This window comes from Pleurodeles waltl, chromosome 2_2 (assembly GCF_031143425.1).
Source record: "Pleurodeles waltl isolate 20211129_DDA chromosome 2_2, aPleWal1.hap1.20221129, whole genome shotgun sequence".
NCBI classification, from domain to species: domain Eukaryota; kingdom Metazoa; phylum Chordata; class Amphibia; order Caudata; family Salamandridae; genus Pleurodeles; species Pleurodeles waltl.
Genome location: NC_090439.1, coordinates 1024923148 through 1024943623, shown reverse-complemented (window position 1 = coordinate 1024943623; position 20476 = coordinate 1024923148). Strand labels below are relative to the sequence as shown.

The window sequence follows — 20476 nt, the reverse complement described above, 5'->3', positions numbered from 1 at the left end:
ATTCCTGGGCTGGGAGGGTGGAGGGCCTGCTCTCACACAAAGGACTGCCACACCCCCTACTGGGACCCTGGCAGACAGGATTGAACTGAAAGGGGACCTGGTGCACTTATAAGCCACTCTTTGAAGTCTCCCCCACTTCAAAGGCACATTTGGGTATAAAAACAGGGCCTCTGCCCTACCACCTCAGACACTTCCTGGAGAAGAAACCTAAACCAGAACCTGCACCCTGACAAGAAGAACTGCCTGGCTGCCTAAAGGACTCACCTGACTGCTTTCTGAAGAGGACTGCTGCCTTGCTGTTGCCCTGCTGTCTTGCTGCTCTCTTGCTGCTCTCTTGCTTTGCTGCAGAAGTGCACTCCAAGGGGTTGGATAGAGCTTGCCTCCTGTTCCCTGAAGTCTCAGGACCAAAAAGACTTCTCTCCTGCAGCTAAAATCCCATTGCAGTGAAAATTCGACGCACCACCTGCCAAGAACGCCACCGCCTGACTTCCTGAGAGGAATCGACGCAGCACCTGCAGTGCGGAAGAAAATTCCACGCATCACCTACCGGAATCGACGCAGCCCCCTCTGACGTCCCTCCGCAAGCCCAGGATTCCACGCATCCTCCCCGGGGCGTCTGAAAACCCCGCAACCCGAAGAGGATCCAAGTCCACGCGCCGGAAATCGACGCAACGTCTTCCCCGTGTGAAAAATAACGACGCAAGTCTGTATGCGAAGGGGTGAAACCAACGCACACTCACCGTTTTTCACGCATCTCCTCCTCTGCTGTCCCTTGCGAGGATTTTTCAATGCAAATCAGGTACTTTGCCCTGCAAGAGACACTTGTTGTTTCTAGGAGAACTTAAGACACTTTTTATTGCTTTTACATTAATACTTTAACTTTAAAGACGCTTGATATCACTTTCAGTAATATCCCTACATTTGCTTATTTGATCTTTAATCGTTTTGACCTGCATTTATCCAGATAAATATTATATATTTTTCTAAACACTGTGTGGTTTATTTTTGTGGTGTTATATTGTGGTTTTGTATGATTTATTGCACAAATACTTTACACATTGCCTTCTAAGTTAAGCCTGACTCCTCAGTGCCAAGCTACCAGAGGGTGGGCACAGGATAATTTGGGTTGTGTGTTACTTACCCTGACTAGAGTGAGGGTCCTTGCTTGGACAGGGGGTAACCTGACTGCCAACCAAAGACCCCATTTCTAACATTGGTGATCAGCAGTGAGGATAGGACTTGTATTTGTGCAGTGACATACAGTAGCTAGGTATTTCACTACCTACCCACAGTTGAAGGTCAACTTGATTTTTTATCTCTTTTTGCAAATTCGTTTTTCCTGACAATTTTCTATACTCAAATCCTCACTCAACATGTCTCAGGCTGGGTCTCAAGCAGAAGATTTTGACCTAGCCCTGTTGGAGACATATACTGTCAAACAACTAAAAGGGTTCTGCAAGGAGATGAGTGTACCCACCCAAAGGGCCTCCAGAAAGGAGGACTTTCAAGTGGCGCTGAGGGCCTGGGCAGAAGCCCATTTAGAGGATGATACTGAGGATGAGGAGCCAGAAGATGGCCCCTCAGAGGATTTTATGCCATCAGTGGATGAAGTTACCACTGCAATTGTGCCCCCTGCCAGACCAGGGAGCAGTGTCTCTGATCAAGGCCTGACCACAGAGGAAAGGATAGAGGAGATGGAGTTCCAATTGAAAATGGCAAGACTGAAAATTGAGGCTCAACAGGAGGAAAGGAAGGCAGAGAGAGAAGCGCAAGTAGCTGAGAGAGCCTTGGCTGAAAAGAAACTATTGTTGGCTCATGAACTGAGTCTCAAGGAGCTGGATCTTAAGGCGAAGCAGTCTGAGTCCAGCAGTAATGGTGGAAGCATACAGGCAGGACCTGCTGGAAAAAATAGGGTTTGTATACCCCAAAATGCGGTGCCCAGTTTTGTGGTAGGAGATGACATAGGTAAATGGCGAGCTGCTTATGAAGTTGCACTAAGGGCTCACGAGGTTCCTGAAGGGCAATGGGGTACAGCTATGTGGAGTTATGTGCCAGCAATTGGAAGGGACACACTTCTCACATTGGACCCATAGGATCAAAACACATACCCACTTATGAAAGCCATTTTGCTTGCCAGGTTTGGGCTGACCCCTGAGAAATACAGTCAGAGGTTCAGAGACAGCACCAAACAGTGTACACAAACATGGGTAGATTTCTTTGACTTTTCCAGTAAGGCACTGAATGGGTGGGTGCGGGCTGCAAAGTAGATAATTACACAGGATTGCATAGTTTGATTCTGAGAGAGCATATGCTCAGTATTTGTTTTACAGAGTTTCACTAGTACCTAGTAGACAATAAGCTGACTGATCTCAGGAAGCTTGCTGAGGAGGCGGACCTCTGGACTACCACCAGAGTGTCCAGAAAGGTATCTAGGGGCACACCCACAAAGGTGGTCAGGGTTCCCATCAGAGGAAAGAGGGGGGGGGGGAGAAAAACATAAAAACAAGATGTTCTCAAAAGGCCCCCAAAGTAGTTCCCAAGGGAATAATGGTAACCAGTCCCAGTCTGATTCCAAAAGGAGAGGTTTTACTAACCATAAGACAGGGAGGTTTGTACCTCAATGTGCAGAGTGCAATAAATATGGGCACTCTGAGGGTGACTCCAAGTGTCCCAAGAGGGCACAGCCCCCCAATGGAGGGCAAACACTTGGGTTGGCTAGCGTAGCGCTTGGGGAGGAGATGGTCCCAGGCAGTTTTGGGGAGCAGACAGAGGTAACCCTAGTGTCCTTGATGGATGTAGAGATGGTGCCAAAAACCCACATGCCTGCCACTATAGGCAGTGGGTCACCATCAGTGGGCAAAGGGTGGAGGCTCTGCGTGACACAGGAGCCAGCATGACTACTATCAAGGGTCAGCTGGTGTCAGCAGAGCAGGTCCTCCCTAATACATTCCACCAAGTCATAGTCGCCGACAATCATGAGAGCCACCTACCGGTAGCTCTGGTTCCCTTTGAGTTGGGGGGGGTCTTTGGTACTCTAAAAGTAGCTGTGAGTCCTGCCAGGCCTGTAGATTGTCTGTTAGACAATGGCCTTGAGCACACTACCTGGAAGGAGGTAGAGCTAAGGTCTCACTTGGAGATGTTAGGATTTCCTGAGTGAGTCTGCATGACCACACGGTCCACGGCTGTCCGGGAGGGAAATCAAGGGTATCTGGAGCCTGGAACAATGCCCCAGACAACTGCCAAGAGGAGGGGCAAGGGGCACGGGAAACTGGTCCCAGAAGTTCCCATTTCAAAGGGGGTGCCAACGACAGAAAGTGGTATCAGGGGAACCTTAACCCTTTTTCCTGTTTTACCACTGGCCTGGCAGGTAGGAATGAGTTTGTCCTCATTCGGGGCGAATAGAAGTGGGTGACAAGTCTGGCAAAGGTCGTGTCTTGCCCCAAATGTCCTGCCAGGGGAATGTTGTGAGCCAGTCCCAGTAGGAAGGTTCGGTAACACTAGGGGACCACCAGCGCACGCGCTTCCCCAATGGGCAGAACCTTAGGCTCACTGTAGAGGAGATAATTCTCCCAATATATGTGGTGATCGCCAGGGCTTCACCTGGTGCCTGGGCTGAGGCTTGCTTCCTCATGCCTTCTAGAGTGTGACATTCTTCCTGCGCCTTGCAGAATTCCTCCCTGGTGGGCCACCCTCAACTTGCCAGCCACCAAGCTCAGGTAGGTCACCTATAGCGGCAATGTCTTCCCTAGTTGGCTCGGGGGCCTCCTCCTCAGGAACCCCGTCAACCCCTGAGTGGTGTATTTTTGTGATGTTATATTGTGGTATTGTATGGTTTATTGGACAAATACTTTACACATTGCCTTCTAAGTTAAGCCTGACTGCTCAGTGCCAAGCTAGCAGAGGGTGGGCACAGGATTTTTTGGATTGTGTGCGACTTACCCTGTCTATAGTGAGGGTCCTTGCTTGGACAGGGGGTAACCTGACTGCCAACCGAAGACCCCATTTCTAACAAATGTGTTACGATGCATGCAGAGGATGAAGAAGCAGAAGGAGGTGACAGAGATGACCTGAGTTGTCATGGTTAGCTTGCTGTCCAGAATGATGCCTATGATGATGCCTATTTTCCTAGCGTGGTCAGTGGAGGTAGGAGTAAGTCTGAGTTCTGAGAACCACAAGGATGCATCCCACTGTTTTTTATTTTTCTCCAAAAATCTGTATCTCTGGCTTGTCTGTGTTGAGCCTCAGGTAGTTGTGCTTTCTCAAGTTTGCGACGTCTGTCCTGCAGTTGTGGAAGCTGGTCTTGGTGTCAGTGGTGTTGTCGGAGAGAGAGAAGATGAGTTGTGTGACGTCGGCTTAGGATATAATGTTGAGTCCGTGGGTTTTTGCATTACTGGCCAGAGGTGTTGAAGAGAGTGGGGCTGAGCAAGGATCCTTGGGGTGCTCCACAGATTTCCTTGGGTTCGGAGGTGAAGGTAAACTTTATGGGTTCTTTTGGTGAGAAAAAAGGTGATTGAGCTGGGCGCAGCTCCATGGATGCTTATGTTGTGCAGCCTTGCGATGAGTGTGCGGAGAGAGACCATATTGAAGGCTGCCAAGAGGTCTAGGAAGATCAGAGTGCAGTCTCTCCTCAATTGAGTGGGGCTAAGTTGTCGTTGGTAGCTGCAATGAGGGCTGTCATCTCATCAGCAAGGGGTTGCTGCTGAATCCAGCTTGGGAGGAGTTGAGTAGGAGGTTCTGTTCCAGATTTGGGAGAACTTTTGGATGATGGCTTTAAATAACACTTTGGGTGGGAAAGGGAGTGGGGAGATCAGTTGGTAATTTTTGATATTGCTTGGGTCTGCCTATGTTTTAGTAAGGTGTTGACTTCTGCATGTTTCCAATCCTCGGGGAAGATGACTGTGACAATTGAGGTGTTCGCAAGGTGATAAGTCCTTGATGGGACTCAGACTTGTATTCTATTGATCACTGCCTATGTCCCTGCATATCTTTCTGAGCCATTCATATTTATGTTATAACAATGATAATAAAAAAGTATTAATAAGAAAATTATATATGAACCTATCGACATCCCCGTTAGCCTGCGGCCAGTAGGGAGTTATTTGACAGTGATTTATGGGCAGCTGGTTCAAACGGTCCCTAAACTCCTGACCATGGAATGGGGGACCATTGCCTGTTCGGATTTTGTCTGGCAGACCAAACAAAGCACAAGTCTTTTCCAACAGTGGTCAGATATGGTCAAACCCTGTGGACTCAACCACCTCAACAATGGGAAATCGGGTGCAAAAGTCAAAAGCGTTGACTGGCCGTCCGAGAAACTCCCAAAGTCCATGCTGATCTTTTCACACTGCAGGGTGCTAGGCAGTTCTGTGATTACTGGAGCCGTTGGTTGGTCTCAGGCTGTGATGGTGCATTAGTGGCATCTTCGCACATGGTCGTCGACAAGAGTTTCCAACCTGGGAACTATGCCTTGCTTCGAAGGTGAGATTTGGTCTTGGCCACACCCTGGTGCCCTTGGTGGCACAGACCAGTGGGGATCACTATCCTTTGGCCTCTTAGGAGAAGGCCGTCACTTCCTATGGATAATTTGTCCCGTAATTTGTCCTCTCCAGATGGCTTGCTCAAATTCCGGGTCCTGATTCCCTCAAGGAAATTTTTCCACGCCCATCGGGACAAAGCATCTTTGGCAAAACTGATGACTGGGTCTTGCCTATAAGCTTCGGCTATTTCCGTCAGAGTCATAACCACTGGACACACAGCCTGTACCACAATCTTCACAAAGCATTCCATTTGCTCTGTCTCGTCGACCATGGACTCGCCCGGAGGAGATTCCAGTTGGTGTGTTGAGAGGTAATTAGCAGGGTTGTTCACTCCATGCCTGTAGATGACACAAAATCTGTAGTGCTGAAGCAAAATTGCCTATCGCTCTATCCACAGGGGAGCAAGACAAGCAGATCCAGCGAACAGTGACACCAGGGGCTTGTGGTTGGTGACCACTTGGAATTCATGCCTTTACATGTACAGGTGGAAGTGCTGACTAGCCCAATGGATGGCCAATTCCTTTTTTTCAATTTGAGCATATCAGGACTTCATTGAGGACAACGCCCTCCTGGCATATGCAACTGGCACCCACTCTTGGTCACGTACTTCCTGCAGTAGAACCGCACCAAGTCAACGGGACTAGCGTTGACCACCACCTCTGTTTTTTTTAGTGGATTAAAGGTTGCCATGGTCACCTTGTCCAGCAAAGCCTCTTTGATGTTCTGGAATGCCTTGCTCACTTCTTTACTCCCCGACCATTTCACATCTGTCTTGGTGAGCTTTTGCAAAGGCTCAGACATGGTGGCTAGTTGAGGGATGAATCTCCCACAGAATGTTGCCATACCAAGAAAACTCTGCACTTCGGTGGCACTGAAGGGAGTGGGTGCATTGCGAATAGTTGCCGACTACTTGTAGGCCTTTGCAGAAGAAGATCTACCCCAAAAAATCAACTGAGTTCTGATAAAGGCACATTTCTTGCGGTGGAGGGTGAGGCCAGCATCCGCGAGCCGCTAGAGGGTATCCCTCATGTGACGATGGTGGTCTTCAAGGGTTACAGAATACATGAGGATGTCATCCCTGCGGTTAAGCACCCCCTCAGGCCCAAACATGGTCTCTCTGATGACATTCTGGAAGACCTCGGTGGCTGAGGAGATTCTGAAACTAAGCCTCCGGTAGCATCGCAGAACCACTTGTGTGGGGAACGTTGTGATGTTCCTGCTTTCATGCGTCAATTCAAGCTGACTGTAGCCTGAGTTTAAATCCAGCTTCGAACACCATTGCACCCCGTTTAGGTCAACAATGATGTCATCCATTGTGGCGGTAAAGTGTCTATCCCTATTAATGGCGCGGTTGGGTAAACGCATGTCCACAGATAGACGGATGCCGCCCGGCTGCTTTGGTTTCAGGAAAATCACTAGTGGCAACAGGCCCAGTGACCTTCTCGATCATGCCCAGTTCTTCCAGGGCCCACAGTTCTTTCTCCACAGCTCGCATCATATGGACCAGCACCCTACGGTGCCGCAGTGCAGTGGCCTGCATGGTCATGTCTATGTGTAGCTTGAATTGTTTTCCTTTGAGTCTTCCCAGCCCTGTGAACAGCTGCGGGAACTCACCCAGGAGTGTGTTGGCATGTGCATCATGAACATGTTGAGTGAAAAAGTCTATCTCTAGGTCCTCTGCAGTGTGGCACCTGAGTAAGGTCCCTCGATTCCCGTCCACCACATGAAATATGGCTTGGGTCTTTCGACCTTTGCAGGCTACAGTCACTTCGATGGCCCCTTGAAGCAGCAATGGCTCATGCCCATCATAGGTGTAGATCTTGGTATGACAAGGCACCAGTTCTTGTTGGGGCAACAACTGTCAATAAAGACCAACATCCATGACATTGACCGACATTCTAGTGTCAATCAAAATGGTTGTTGGAGCACCATTGATGTCCACTCCAACATGGGGGCAGGCATCTCTTTTATTGTTTCCAGCCAGCGAATGGTATGACAAAGATGTCCTCCTCATCTTTCTCTTCCGGGTAGGTACTTTTCGTATACACCACTCCTGCATCCTCTCCGACGCCATCTACAGGAGCTAGTTGCATCCTCTCTTGCACTGCCCCCATCTTGGGCTTCTCCCCTCAAAACACCTTGGCATAGTTGTTGATCTTTCCACATTTGGCACAGGTTTTTCCTTTCGCCGGACAGTTCCCTGGTATTCGGTGTTCCAACCCACAATTATTGCACTCTTTCCCTCCTTGCGTTTGATGACATTGCTGTCGCTGTGGAGGTTGTCGCATCTGCAGGACATTGACCTGTTCCTTTTTCACCTTCGTGGGCCATGTGGAGCTGAGCACCATGGGGGACTGACCTCTTCCAGCTGCGATGGCATCTGCTCGGCTGGCCGACAATTCGCGGGAGCGGGCCCGAATCAGAATCTCGTGTAGGGTTATTCCCAGTTGGTGGAGGATTAGCTTTCGTAGCATATTGAATCAGCACCCCTGGATAACTTGTGCATGGAACTCCTCATGTTGGGTGAGACACACGCATGTGCTTGCTAGCTTCTGCAACCTGGCGTAGAACATGTCTACTGACTCCGTATCCGTTTTTTGCATCTGACGCAGCTTGAACCTTTCATAGCCCGGGTTCAGCTGGGGGTCAAAATATTGGTTTAGTGCTTCCACAGCAACTTCAAAACTGTTGATCCCTCCGGTGTTGGGGAGTGTCTCAAACAACTCGTACAGCTCATCGCCACCCATGTGGAGCATGCAAGACCTCATCACAGCGCCGTCCCTTTCCATTGTGGCACAAAAGTAGTTATGGAGCCTACCAAGCCAGTGATGCCATTGTGGTGCAGCTGTGGCACGGTCAGGTAGCTGGCTGAAAGGGGGTAGCGCTGTCACTGACGAGTGAGCTCTTGCATCGTGCGCCGGTGGCTGCTGTTCACAGTGTTGCTGCGGAGAACTCATGGTGCAACTGTTGTGTGCTACCTTGTATGTCAAATATTTCACCTATCCTCTGTTTTTTTTTGTTTTTTTTTAGAATTATAAGGATAGTCTTTGGATACCATGCAGTGCTAGTCTTTTTTTTTCTCTCTCTCTTTATATTCCTCCTGTGCATTTATGTGATCCACCTCTGCTATTTGTTTTTTTTGTTTTTTTTAATGCTTCCCGGTACCAACACTCCCAACCGGCACGTTTGGTACCCCCTGGGCGGGTCCTTGCCTTGGATCTAAAGAGCCTTAGGGTCACTCGACGAGAGCGTGTGAAAATGTCACTCACCCAATGTGGACAAGCCACTTCTCCTTCTCACACGACCGTCACTGGGCGGGGTACCACACTTCGACCGCACCGATCACAGTGGATAGAGCGCTCTCGGGTGAAGCTGTGCATCATGCAGCTCACTCCTGCCAACGTGCCTCCTCGGGGGACGGGCACACAGCGAGGTCAACGGTACCGTGGATCCGTACCGGCCGTGTCGCCAGTGTAACTTCTTGCACGTGCTAGCGCCGACTGGAAGCAAGGTAAATAATGCACACGAAGCAGTTGTAGTTAGTGTGTGTGTCTAAGCACCCAAATGCCATGCAACCCTTTTATTTATACCTCTGCTGGCGTGACACATAACAACCATGGCCTGGCAGAGTAACAAATCAAAGAAGAGCCCAGGTGGTTCTCTACACCAGTGTGCTTCATTGAACGTCACGCAATTCCTGCATCACCTGACCATTTCTTGTAGCGTGTCACACAATTCAACACGTGATGGTTTCCTAGGATCCCAGGAAAACTTGCATGTGATGCTATGCATTTCCCCATCACATCACTACTGAAGCACTGAATTGCACACTATTTGTGACAACAGGGATGCATCTCCAGTGTACGGACTGTGAATTGTTTAATTGCAGTTTGACAAGTGAAAACAATTGTGTAACTTCAATGGGGATTACAATTCAACATGCAGGCACACTTCAACAATAGCAACAGCACCACAGACACTTAGGGGGTCATTCTGACCCTGGCGGTAAAAACCGCCAGGGCCAACGACCGCGGGAGCACCGCCAACAGGCTGGCGGTGCTCCCATGGGCATTCTGACCGCGGCGGTACAGCCGCGGTCAGATACGGGAAACCGGCGGTGTCCCGCTGGTTTCCCGCTGCCCTGGGGAATCGCCATGGGGATTCCAAGCCCCATACCGCCATCCTGTTCCTGGCAGGTTTTGGCTGCCGGGAAGAGAATGGCGGTATGGGGTGTCGTGGGGGCCCACAAAGATTTTCAGTGTCTGCCATGCAGACACTGAAAATCGCGACGGGTGCAACTGCACCCGTCGCACCCCTTCCACTCCGCCAGCTCCATTCGGAGCCGGCAGCCTCATGGAAGGGTGTTTCCCGCTGGGCTGGCGGGCGGCCTTCTGGCGGTCGCCCGCCAGCCCAGCGGGAAACCCAGAATACCCGCGGCGGTCTTTGGACCGCGCAGCGGTATTCTGGCGGGCCCCGCCAGGCCGGCGGCTACCGCCGCCGGCCAGGGTCGGAATGAGGCCCTTAATTTGTTATTTAAATGTATAATTTAAGTTTGTTTTTCCATCAAGTAGTGACTATTTATTTCCAACCAAATTACAATTTAAAATATTTGCATACAGATACATTTCTTATTTTAGCAAGCATGACAATCGTATCTTCATTTAATATTTTAGCTTCTTTATTTCAGCACTGTAATTGTAATTAATAGTAATACTATTTGTGTTTTACTGCTAATATTTGTCACCACACTGCAAGCAGTTATTCAAAATGACAGGCATTTTCCCCTGGAGAACAGGAAACCCTTTGGGAAGAATGAAATGAGACATTTAAAGTATATGCATGCTTCTAGTAGTGAAAGACATGCAGGTGACAGGAAACAGGCCCCATTATTGCATTCGTTGGGTGAGGGAGGCTTGAGAATCTGTCTCGCTCTGAGTTCCTAGATCAGGAAGGGGAGATAACTTAACTAAAACCTTGACGCAGCTAGAAATATATTTTTGATAAAAATCAGCATAATATTGCAATGTTAAAAATTATTTTTGAGAATAGAATCTGAAAATGAATCTGTCTATGACTGTGTCACAAGCCTAAGAGCTATATTCATGAATTGTGCATTCCCTGGTAACCATAACAAGTATATTCATGATCAGATGATGATGCATACTTCAAATAAATCTATTTAAAAACATTATGGAGCACTTGCAGCCTCACTTTACTGCAGTAATTTGACGTACCTAGAGTTGAAGAATCGACATTGAAATGGGTAAGAAAAATGAATAAAGGCAGATAATCTAACATTGGAACCATAGAACAACTAAATGAAAATAATGGTACACCTGAACTCATTAGCAAAGTAAAATATAAGTCTTGTACAGAGGAAAGAAGCATTATTGATAAGAACTAATATAAGTGATATCTAAGGGTACATGTATAAGGTGTAGAAATACTAGTCAGGTAATATATGGAAGTATACGTTATTGGGCTAATGATAAGCCATGCCTAGCATGGAATGTGACTTGTATGAAATGTAAAAAATGAGGTAATTATGCCTAAATGTATAAAACTGTAAGAACTAATAACAGTAAGTTAATTAGCAAGCTTGATGAAGAACTATAAGTAAAATAGAATCTGAAGATGATGACTCTTATGTTCTCAGTTTAGTTGATGAGGGTATTCAGACCAATATAGTCGCTAATCAACCCATGAATATAATAGACTATGACAAATAAAGATAAATGATCCCAAATGCAGAAAAGAATTTGACAGTGCTGGGTTTCAAATGTCAGTAGTTTCTGTAGCATGGTATAGTATCATCTTGTCAGAAGACTTTAAAAAGTTCTGGAAATTTGAATCAAAGTGTTTGCTTAAATCTGATATAAAACCAAAGCTTTATGGAGAAGAAGATTTAGATTTGCATGGATATTGTACTGCTAACATTGCCTACAAAGACAGGAAATTAGTGGGAGGGTGAATGTGGCAAAGACAGGAGCACCCCTGTTAGTTTTAATTCACCAAGCTGCCATGGGCATCTAAATTCGTTCTGGTGCCCTGGAGCAAATAGCATTGCTAAATTATGTAGTTGAATTTGAGGATATTGTTCAACAGTACTGATAAGTTTTCACTAACAATCTAAGAGGACTTTGTAGTTTCAAGCATAAGATTGTTTTAAGATGTGGAGCCCAACCAATGGTTCATGAAGTAAGGAACCTGACAAGTCTATAAAAGATGCAATCAAAGAGGAATTGAAGAAATTGTTTGATAGTGGAATAACACAGGAAATTAAGTAATTGGAATGGTTAGCACCTATTGTGGGGCAAACCAGACTCTTCTATAAGGATGTGTGTGGATTTTCGAGATCTAAATGATTCTATATGGACTGACAGGCTCCAATTGCCAAAGATAAATTAAATGTTACAGCAGGTGGTTTTCTACAATTGACATAATCTGGATACCATCAAATAGAACTAAATCCATCATCGCAACACCTCATGTCATTTTATAGCACTATTCAGAGTGATCTGGTTGGGAGTGATCCGGTATAAACACATGCCATTTGGTTTATGCCAAATCCTTTTTTCAGAGACGTACACAAAAATATTTGAAGAAGTATGTTACTTCCAGAATGATATATATATTTATTTTGATGGAAGAAAATTATGATGTCAGATTAACGCTTATACTAGAAATTTCACTTGCAAATAGTTTAACTGTGAAGTCTGAAAAGTGTACATAGGAAGTGAGCAGCAAGAAATATCTTGGGCATACCATTGAGATCAGATCCATGGAATAAGTCCCACTGAAAAGTTAGTAATACAATTGTTAATGATTAGTTCCTAGTAACAAAAATGATTTGAGATCATTTTTGGAGGTCATCAACTTCTACTCCATGTTTTTTAGGAATTTCTTTGATAAAACCAAGTCCAATAGAGGACTTTAAAAAAAAAAAAAAAATTGATGGAAAATTGAGAATTGGAATTTGTAAACATAGTACAAGAAATCGAAAAGGCACCCATTTGGGTAATTTTAAGTTAGCATGTAAAACGATGATTACAACTTATGCTAGTGCTTATGGGTTAGATGCAGTCTTATTTCATATTTCAGATAGAGAATAAGTAACTATTGCGTATGCTCCACAAGACTAGTAAACATTGCACAACGGGCTGGTCACTATTTGAATTATTACGTAGAAGAAAACCTCCATTGGTGGTATTAATAGGCAAAAGAGATGAATCTCTAGTAGTGAATAATCAAGTATTGGACGAATAGATAAAGCCAAACAGAAGTCATATATAAGGAATTGTGAGGTAGTGTTTAGAGCAAGGAACCTTGTAGTGAAAGAGAGTCAGTTGGTTAAGATTAAATAGCCCTGGAATGTTCACGTAAAAGTAAATCTGTGTATCCAGAACCCACGATAAGTAAGAGTAATGATGTTGAATTGGAGGATGGTACAAAATGGAATAAGAGTGGTTTGGGTATTCACAGTGGAAAAGAGGCTAGTGTTAGATAAGATCACGAAGAGAGATTGGGATGATATGATAAGACAGAGAAGGATAGAATGACTGCAAGAATACCTTGTTTGTTCAAATTCCTTGTATGTCCAATATTATGTGTGCAGATTGAAGCACCACGTTTAATAGAAAGAGTTCATGGGGACACCTTTTTTAGGAGACTTGCCACATGTATGTCTCAAGCCCTTAGCATATCTGTTATGTTATTGTTTCCTTTTGACTTTAACCTATGTGTATTGTTTTTGTGTGTAGTGTATTGTAGATCATGTATCTACATTACAATGTGTATATATGTTTTAGTAAGAAAGAGAGATATGTAGTGTAGTACACAGTGTATGGAAGATCAATACCTCATCACTCACAATGTTCCTGCATCACCTGTGGTGACTTTGTGTTTAGAATTGAAATGTCAGTTTGCTGCTGGCTAATCCACTGATGGCGGTGCTGGGAGCATCTGAAATAAGGTCCTACAAACTACTTAACACAGTATGATTCCTTTCATAAGCTGTGAAATAACAACTAATGATGTGCTCTTGCTACGAGTGGTACACTTCAAACATACATTTTGAAATGGCTGACAGCCCAGAGCACTGTCAATTCTCCCTTTCAATAACAGAGTAACATTGTTCAGTGTCTGCTAAAGTACATGAAGCATAAACAGTGGTTACTTCTTTGCCATTATATGTAGCCCTTAAAAACAAGTCTCAGGCCTGCCAATGCACCCTGCCAGCAGTTTCAAACTGCCAATTTGTCTTGGCAATATATTCCCCTTTCTAAGTCTAAAACTCCCTTTTTATTACATATATGTCACCCCTAAGGTAGACCCTAAGAAGCAAAAACAGGAAGGTGCATTATAATTAAAAAGTTGGACATGTACTTTTAAGTTTTACATGTCCTGGTAGTGCAAAAACTTACAGATTTGTTTTTCACTATTGTGAGGCCAGCCTCTCTCTTAGGATACCATTGGGTTGCCCTACTACATTTAATCAGTGCTAACATTTGATTGGGAGCTGGTAGGGCAGTCAAGTTTGATGTTGGAGGAATTGTAAAATCTTCTTTAATGATAAAAGTGGATTTTAAGTCACAATTCTCAAAATGCCACTGTTAGAAAGTTGGCATTTCTTTTCCTAACCAACTTAGTATGACCCTGACAGGGCTGACATACTCGGACATTTCAAACTATGTGACTGCTTGAAATAATAAGGACGTTATTTTTATTCCTGACACAGCTAAGTTATAATGTGGTCTGTGTCCTGACCAGGACCTTTTACAGATTGTTTTTGAGTGACCTTATGATTCTGAATTTGGCCATCAATTTCTAAACCACCTTGAAACAGCCCCAGGATTGCTAGCCACTAGGGAACAAAACACGTGTTGGCTGTATGGTTTGTAAAAAATAGTGAAGCACACTTTGTGAATGCTGTCACAAGTTTGCAATCAGAAATTAATATTGGAATTCCTGTATGAATTGAATCTAGGAGTTTATAGTAATTATTGGATCAAACAAGGATGAATAATTTAAAACCATCAGCTCTGTCCTGTAACACCGGAATCAATGTTTCTTGCATGGGTATCTCATTTTTCAGGACATCCTGAATACTCAAATTACCATTTGGTTTAGGTTGAGCAATGCCAGAGACTTTTACCCCAGCTTTTCAGCAACTCCTGACAATTTGGAGCCTGCAGCCTTTTACTGGATTACATGACTGTGTAAGTTGGCAGATGGCCTTTGTGTATTCCTCCAGCCAGCATCTCAATAGAAGGTCTGGGTATTGGTAGGATGGGCCATATTTGACCTGATAGGAGGGCAAAGCTGTCACCTACCACATTTGCACTTCAAAGGCTCTGGCTCAGCTCACACACAAAGGACTTCACACTACCCTATTGTGCCCCCGGAGGGAATGTGGCCAGAGAAGGGAGGCAAGGAATTCCAGACACTACTGTAGGGGGAACTACCAACTCTTCACCCACCTCAAAGAGGGCACCAGATATAAATATTTCACCCTCAGACCCACTCTGCAGATCACTTCTGGACCTAGGGAAGACTCAGAAGAAGCACTGCTCTGCTGCCTGAGGAAGAAGGACTTGACCTGTACTTTGAACCCAGGACCACCAGAGTGACTCCAAGGGCTCCAATACCATTAAACCCTATATCTGGACACTGCATAGTATGATTCCTAACCTCTCAAGTGGTTCCTCCCCAGTCCTGAACCCCTGAAAGCGGGGATAAATGTGCTGTCCCTGCCCAGCTGTGCTAACTGTCAGAACTGACACAGCCCAGGCAAGCCAACACAGCCCTCACAGTTCCTTATCGGAACCGATACAGCATGATGCAGCTTGATGTGGATCTTGTCTCACTGCTCCTCATCAGAGCCTATGCAGCTCAGCACTACTCGCTGAGGACCTCACCTCGCAGCTCCTCATCAGAATTGACTCAATGAAACATAATTCGGTTCAGGTCCTGCATCGCTCCTCGGAACCACTGTTGCATGGAGATACGCTCTACATCGAGGACATAAGGTACAATTCTCAACAGGCCTCACCTAGTCCCTGTGTCCGGCCCACACTCCATCATCGGTGACCTGAATTAATAACTTTGTGGCCAGGTCTGGCTCATCCAAATATCCAAAGTTGGTACTCTGTGCTTCTAGGCACATTTTTTGTACCAAAATCTTTGAAATTGCATATCCCAGGTTCTATTGATTGGATCTTTGTTGTGTTGGTGTCAAATAATGTATTACAAATGTACTATATTTTTTCTAAACAGGTGTGGGATTGTTCTTTGTTGTGTTTTTACTTTCTAAGGTAAGCCTGACTGCTTTTTTTTGCCAAGCTACCAGAAGGTTGTGCATGTGTTGATTTAGTGACTTTTGTGGTTCACCCTGGCAGGGAATTGAGGCTTATGCTTGAAAAGGGCTCACACCCTCCCCAACCAACAACCGAATTTCTCACACAAGTGAAATGCAAACAAGTCAGCAATTAGGCCCTTAACATTGGGGAGATCTAAAAAAAGAGCCTGGTTGGGCATGTTCCAAAGTCAGTTTTCAATACTGTGTATGAGACATCACTTAAAGCCCCAAGTAAGACCATGCCATAAGCCTCTTCATGGCCGTCGTCCATTTTCGAGTTGCAATTCATTTACATCTTTTTTTTTTCCAAATCACAGGCCTTCTCCCAGTGTGATTATCTGCCACAATCCTGTCTATCCCCCACCTCTTTCCGTTCTTATTTTTATGGTCTGGCTTGACAGACCACTATCGCCAGACTTTATGTAAGCATCACCAGAGAGGGGCTTTGGCTCCACCCATGTGTTCGGAGCGAAGAGTACATGCTTTGATTGGTCAAAGTTGTGTGCTTTCACAAAAACAGTGCTTGTCCTCCTCGCTGCTGTGACCATTCTGTTTATCTATACAGCTACCTAAGCTTGAACGTTCAGGGATACACACATGACATAGGAATGATATTAAAGCTTTGACAATTTAGATAATTTCAGTGCAGATGGGAGGAGGGCAGCCACTAACTTACATGGATTTTAGGTCTGGTGTGTGATGATTCACATTACCATAAAACATTTATTTGAAGCCAGACCTACTGGCATTACCAGTGCTTGTTCTCCATAATATGTGCTGCCTCCTTTCTTCAGTACTGGTACTGTTGCTCATCCCTTGCTACCCAAAGTTGCTTATCCTTTCTTAAATTGCACAACTTGTCTACACCCCCGACTTTAACTGCTCCCGTAGTGCTGCGCTCCCTGCGCCACAATACCTTCCTTGAATGGATAAGTGCAGTGGACTGCATGGCACTGAACAAGTTCAGGAAACTAAGAGCCAGATTTACTAAAAAGTGGCACAGCATGGTGCTGCGCCAAAATTTGCAGCACTGATCTGCGTCACTTTTGAAATGAAGGGATGTGCCGTATTTACTAAAATATGGCACACCCCTGTGTTTCCCCCTGTACCGTGCTAAATTCAGCTGGCAGCACCAATGCAGGCATCCTTGCACCATAGTGCAAGGGTGTCTGCTTTGAGGGGATTGATTGGTTATGTACAGGAAGATGACCCTTCCTGCACATAAACACTCTACAAGGGCAATTTGGGACTTCGATGTGTGCTGTAGAATGCAGCACACATGGAAGTACCTAATCATCATTTTTGAATGATTGTTTATGCGCAGGAAAGTGTAACTTCCTGCACATAAACAATCATTCATGGCCTTTTGCTCTTCCTGTTGTGCTCGAAAAAGCAAAAACGAGGAGGAGTAAAAGTATTCCTCCTCATTGTGGCATGCTAACGCCAACCCTGGGGTGCCGTTAGTTTTTGGGGCTGCTCAGATTTGTGCCTTCTTGTAAATCTGGGGCACTGTCAAAAGCAATAAGTGTTGAGGTGGAACGCCCAGAGCAACACCCAATGCACGCCCTTCTGACACCGAGAACTGCATCGGAGGGGCCCATATTTACAAGGAGGCGTTTAGCCACAAAAAGTGGCGTCTTGCCACCTTGTAAATGTGGCGCACAAAAAGTGATGCTCCAGTGGTGCCAGGGCTTTGTAAATCTGGCCCCAAATGTCATACGTAATGTAGTTTTACACTCCAGTTTTCGAAGTGTCTGTATTTCCCACCTGCAATGTGTGTAGGCCATACTTCGCTCTGACAAATCCAGGTCACAGGTTTCCCCACACAAATATTTGGAGTCCTCAAAATTCGACATACTGATGTCAATTTGTGGTATTTTTCACAAAGCAGCGCCCACCTTTGTTTATTGTGCTACACCACTTAATATAAGGTACTCATTATGTTACAGTCATTTTGCTCATTTTATTCACTGGCATGGAACTCCATAATACACATCCAGACTGCTCGTTTGTATTTCTTTCACTCAGCGCTCGTTAATAACCCTGGCATCAGTTTTGCATTGTTAAGCAGTGTGCATAGCAAGGAGTACTATTTTCCAGTTTGATGTTATTCATATTATTGACATCGGTAGGATGGAAGGCTAAGTTGGTCTTTCAGTGAATGGCAGGTCACTGCAGATGTTAGCGGAGCTCGTTTAATTCTTCGAGCGTTCTCGCCATATATTTTTAAGGTGTGTTTAAAACCAAGTTTTACTTTGCAAGCCCTTGTGCCGCGCAGCACTTCCCAGGTAAGCATAGCTGGAAGCCCAATGTGTAAGAAAGGATAATTCCGACTGCTACCATTTCTGCCAAAAATAAGCATCTAAATACTTTGTTTTATAATTGAACAATTTGAATGCTTTAAGTTCTCCTGCATATCAGAAAGAGTTTGTCTGATTTCCGCAGCCTTCTGTCAGCAATGCATTAAGATCTTGGCAGAGTGTCAAGAGACTGTAACTTGAGCGCTTTAATATTACAGATGCAGGAGCCGGTGGGGATCCCATGGCAGATGACAGGGGCTACAGTAATGATTTCCTTTTAGAAGACCTAATCCCCACAATAAAAGCAGCTATCCGAGCTGCCAGGTATGTTGGGTATTTGATGCTGTTAATTTCAGCTTCGTTTTATTGAGATACATCTTTGAAATGCTTTTGAATAATCTCACTATTGATCCATGGTGCACCTCTTAGGAGTTTACTCTGCAACTTGTTTTATTTTTTCATGCCATAATACAGTTTAAAAAAAGCATGGACCTGTTTATCTTGGCATCATCGGTAATTATGTTTAGAGAAAGGCACACAGAATATTATTTTAGATGACAGCCACCAAATGTTTCTGTCAATATGTCAATGTTTCAGTCTGTCAATATGGTTGTCAGATATAACTTCCCTGATCAGTATTATCAGACCATGACCTCACCAAAGGCGGTGCATTCTAACCAATCAACTCCCAGCATTTCAGTATTCTACTGGGCTTATGCTACCAATCAATATCAAGTATAATATTGAAATGTGTTCGCCTCCTTCTGGGGCACTAATGTGATCTGGCTTAGTTACAAACTGCTACCAAATGACTTCGCTTCTTCCTCTGTCTCTGGGTGCTATAACTGGGGAGGGTGGCGACACTGGCGGGTTAGCAGAAGGAGGTGGGATCTACTAACAAGCATTTGCAATGCAATGGATCTTGCATTTGCTCATGTTAGAGCTATTAACGTTGTAAACTCCTAACCGGACTTTTCTTGCCACACAAATTGAAAATAAAAAGTCAAACAGTTTCACATAAGCAAGCTGATTCAAAGCGCCACGACATGAGTGTGAAGGAGACACACAACAGGAAAAATAAGTTTGCTCATAGTCAAATGTACCGGCAAAAGTGCAATAAGCTATGTAACAGGGCCGATTTCCAAGGCGATAACCAAACTGCCCAAAGGAGGGACAAACGGAAAGCATTTACCAATTATAACAAAGGATTTTTGAAGGGAAAGCCCACGAACCAGTGATAGTGATGGGTGAGGTGGGTCTGGTTAAAAGCCCAAATAGATACCAACAGCCTGGAAAAGCAGCCTTGCGCGCTGCTATGCTCGTCCTTAAAAGCCCTCCACCCCAAACTGAGAAGGATGGTGTTTTTTTCAGGAAAACCGAATGGTTGCTCGCTGACGTGGAGAGAGTCAAGAAGCATTATAACATTTTGAAAATGTATTACAAGCACACAGTGCTTGATAGCAAAGAGGAACATTAATTTTTTTTTTAAATAGGATTCAAAATAATGTTGGCATACTTCAAAGGTGTTCGAGCAGGTGCACTGCTCACCATGAGACTGCCGCCAATTAGAAGATTACTTCCTCTTTTCTGCCTGAGACAATTCAAAAGATTCAATCTTCTCCTTAAGCAGTAATTTAAACGTTGTAAGCAGACTGAGGTAAACGTTAGTGTGGTCTGTGGAAAAGGTAATGGTGTTCAACAGTGGCGTAGCGTGGGTTGTCAGCACCCGGGGCAAGGCAAGTCATTTGCGCTCCCTAACCCGTGGATTTTAGCACTCGCGAGTGCGAGCGCGCCCCCCCCCCCCAGATGTTGCGCCCGGTGCGGCCGGCCCCCCCTGCACCCCCCACGCTACGCCAGTGGTGTTCAAAGTTTCTCAGTCACTCTTGTTCTCTTCACATCAGTTCTTTGCAGTCTCTCGGTTAGACATTTGCACCAATTTCTGCCTCATATCTTTCTGAAAAAATCAATTTGTATATTTCACATCTTCTCTTTTTCCTCTTCAGCACCATCTTTTTTCATACAGCGCACCCACTCATATGCAAGCACCGTATTTTCTTTAACTTTGGCCGTGTCTGTATTTTGACAGCTGAGTACCTCCACTTTTGTATATAACACGTGGAAGGTAATTAGGAACAGCATCACTATTCCTGGCTGAGAAGGCAGTGCCTGTTTTATCCTGTCTGAATTGTCGTTAGTGGTGAGGCACAGTTGGACATTTCCAGATGAGACACCGGCCACCTCCACGCTCCCCTTTTCAAGAGACCACTAGTACAATGTCACTT

General features: G+C 45.2%; 1 protein-coding gene across 2 annotated transcripts in view; it reads left to right on the top strand.

The window, feature by feature from the left end:
- KCNQ3 (potassium voltage-gated channel subfamily Q member 3) overlaps positions 1-20476 on the top strand; it is a 660337-nt gene that overhangs the window by 560064 nt on the left and 79797 nt on the right. For both annotated transcript variants that reach the window (XM_069220769.1, XM_069220768.1), the window contains one exon: positions 18413-18518. In XM_069220769.1, the coding sequence (XP_069076870.1) occupies positions 18413-18518 (106 nt within the window). The remainder of the gene's footprint in view (positions 1-18412; positions 18519-20476) is intronic.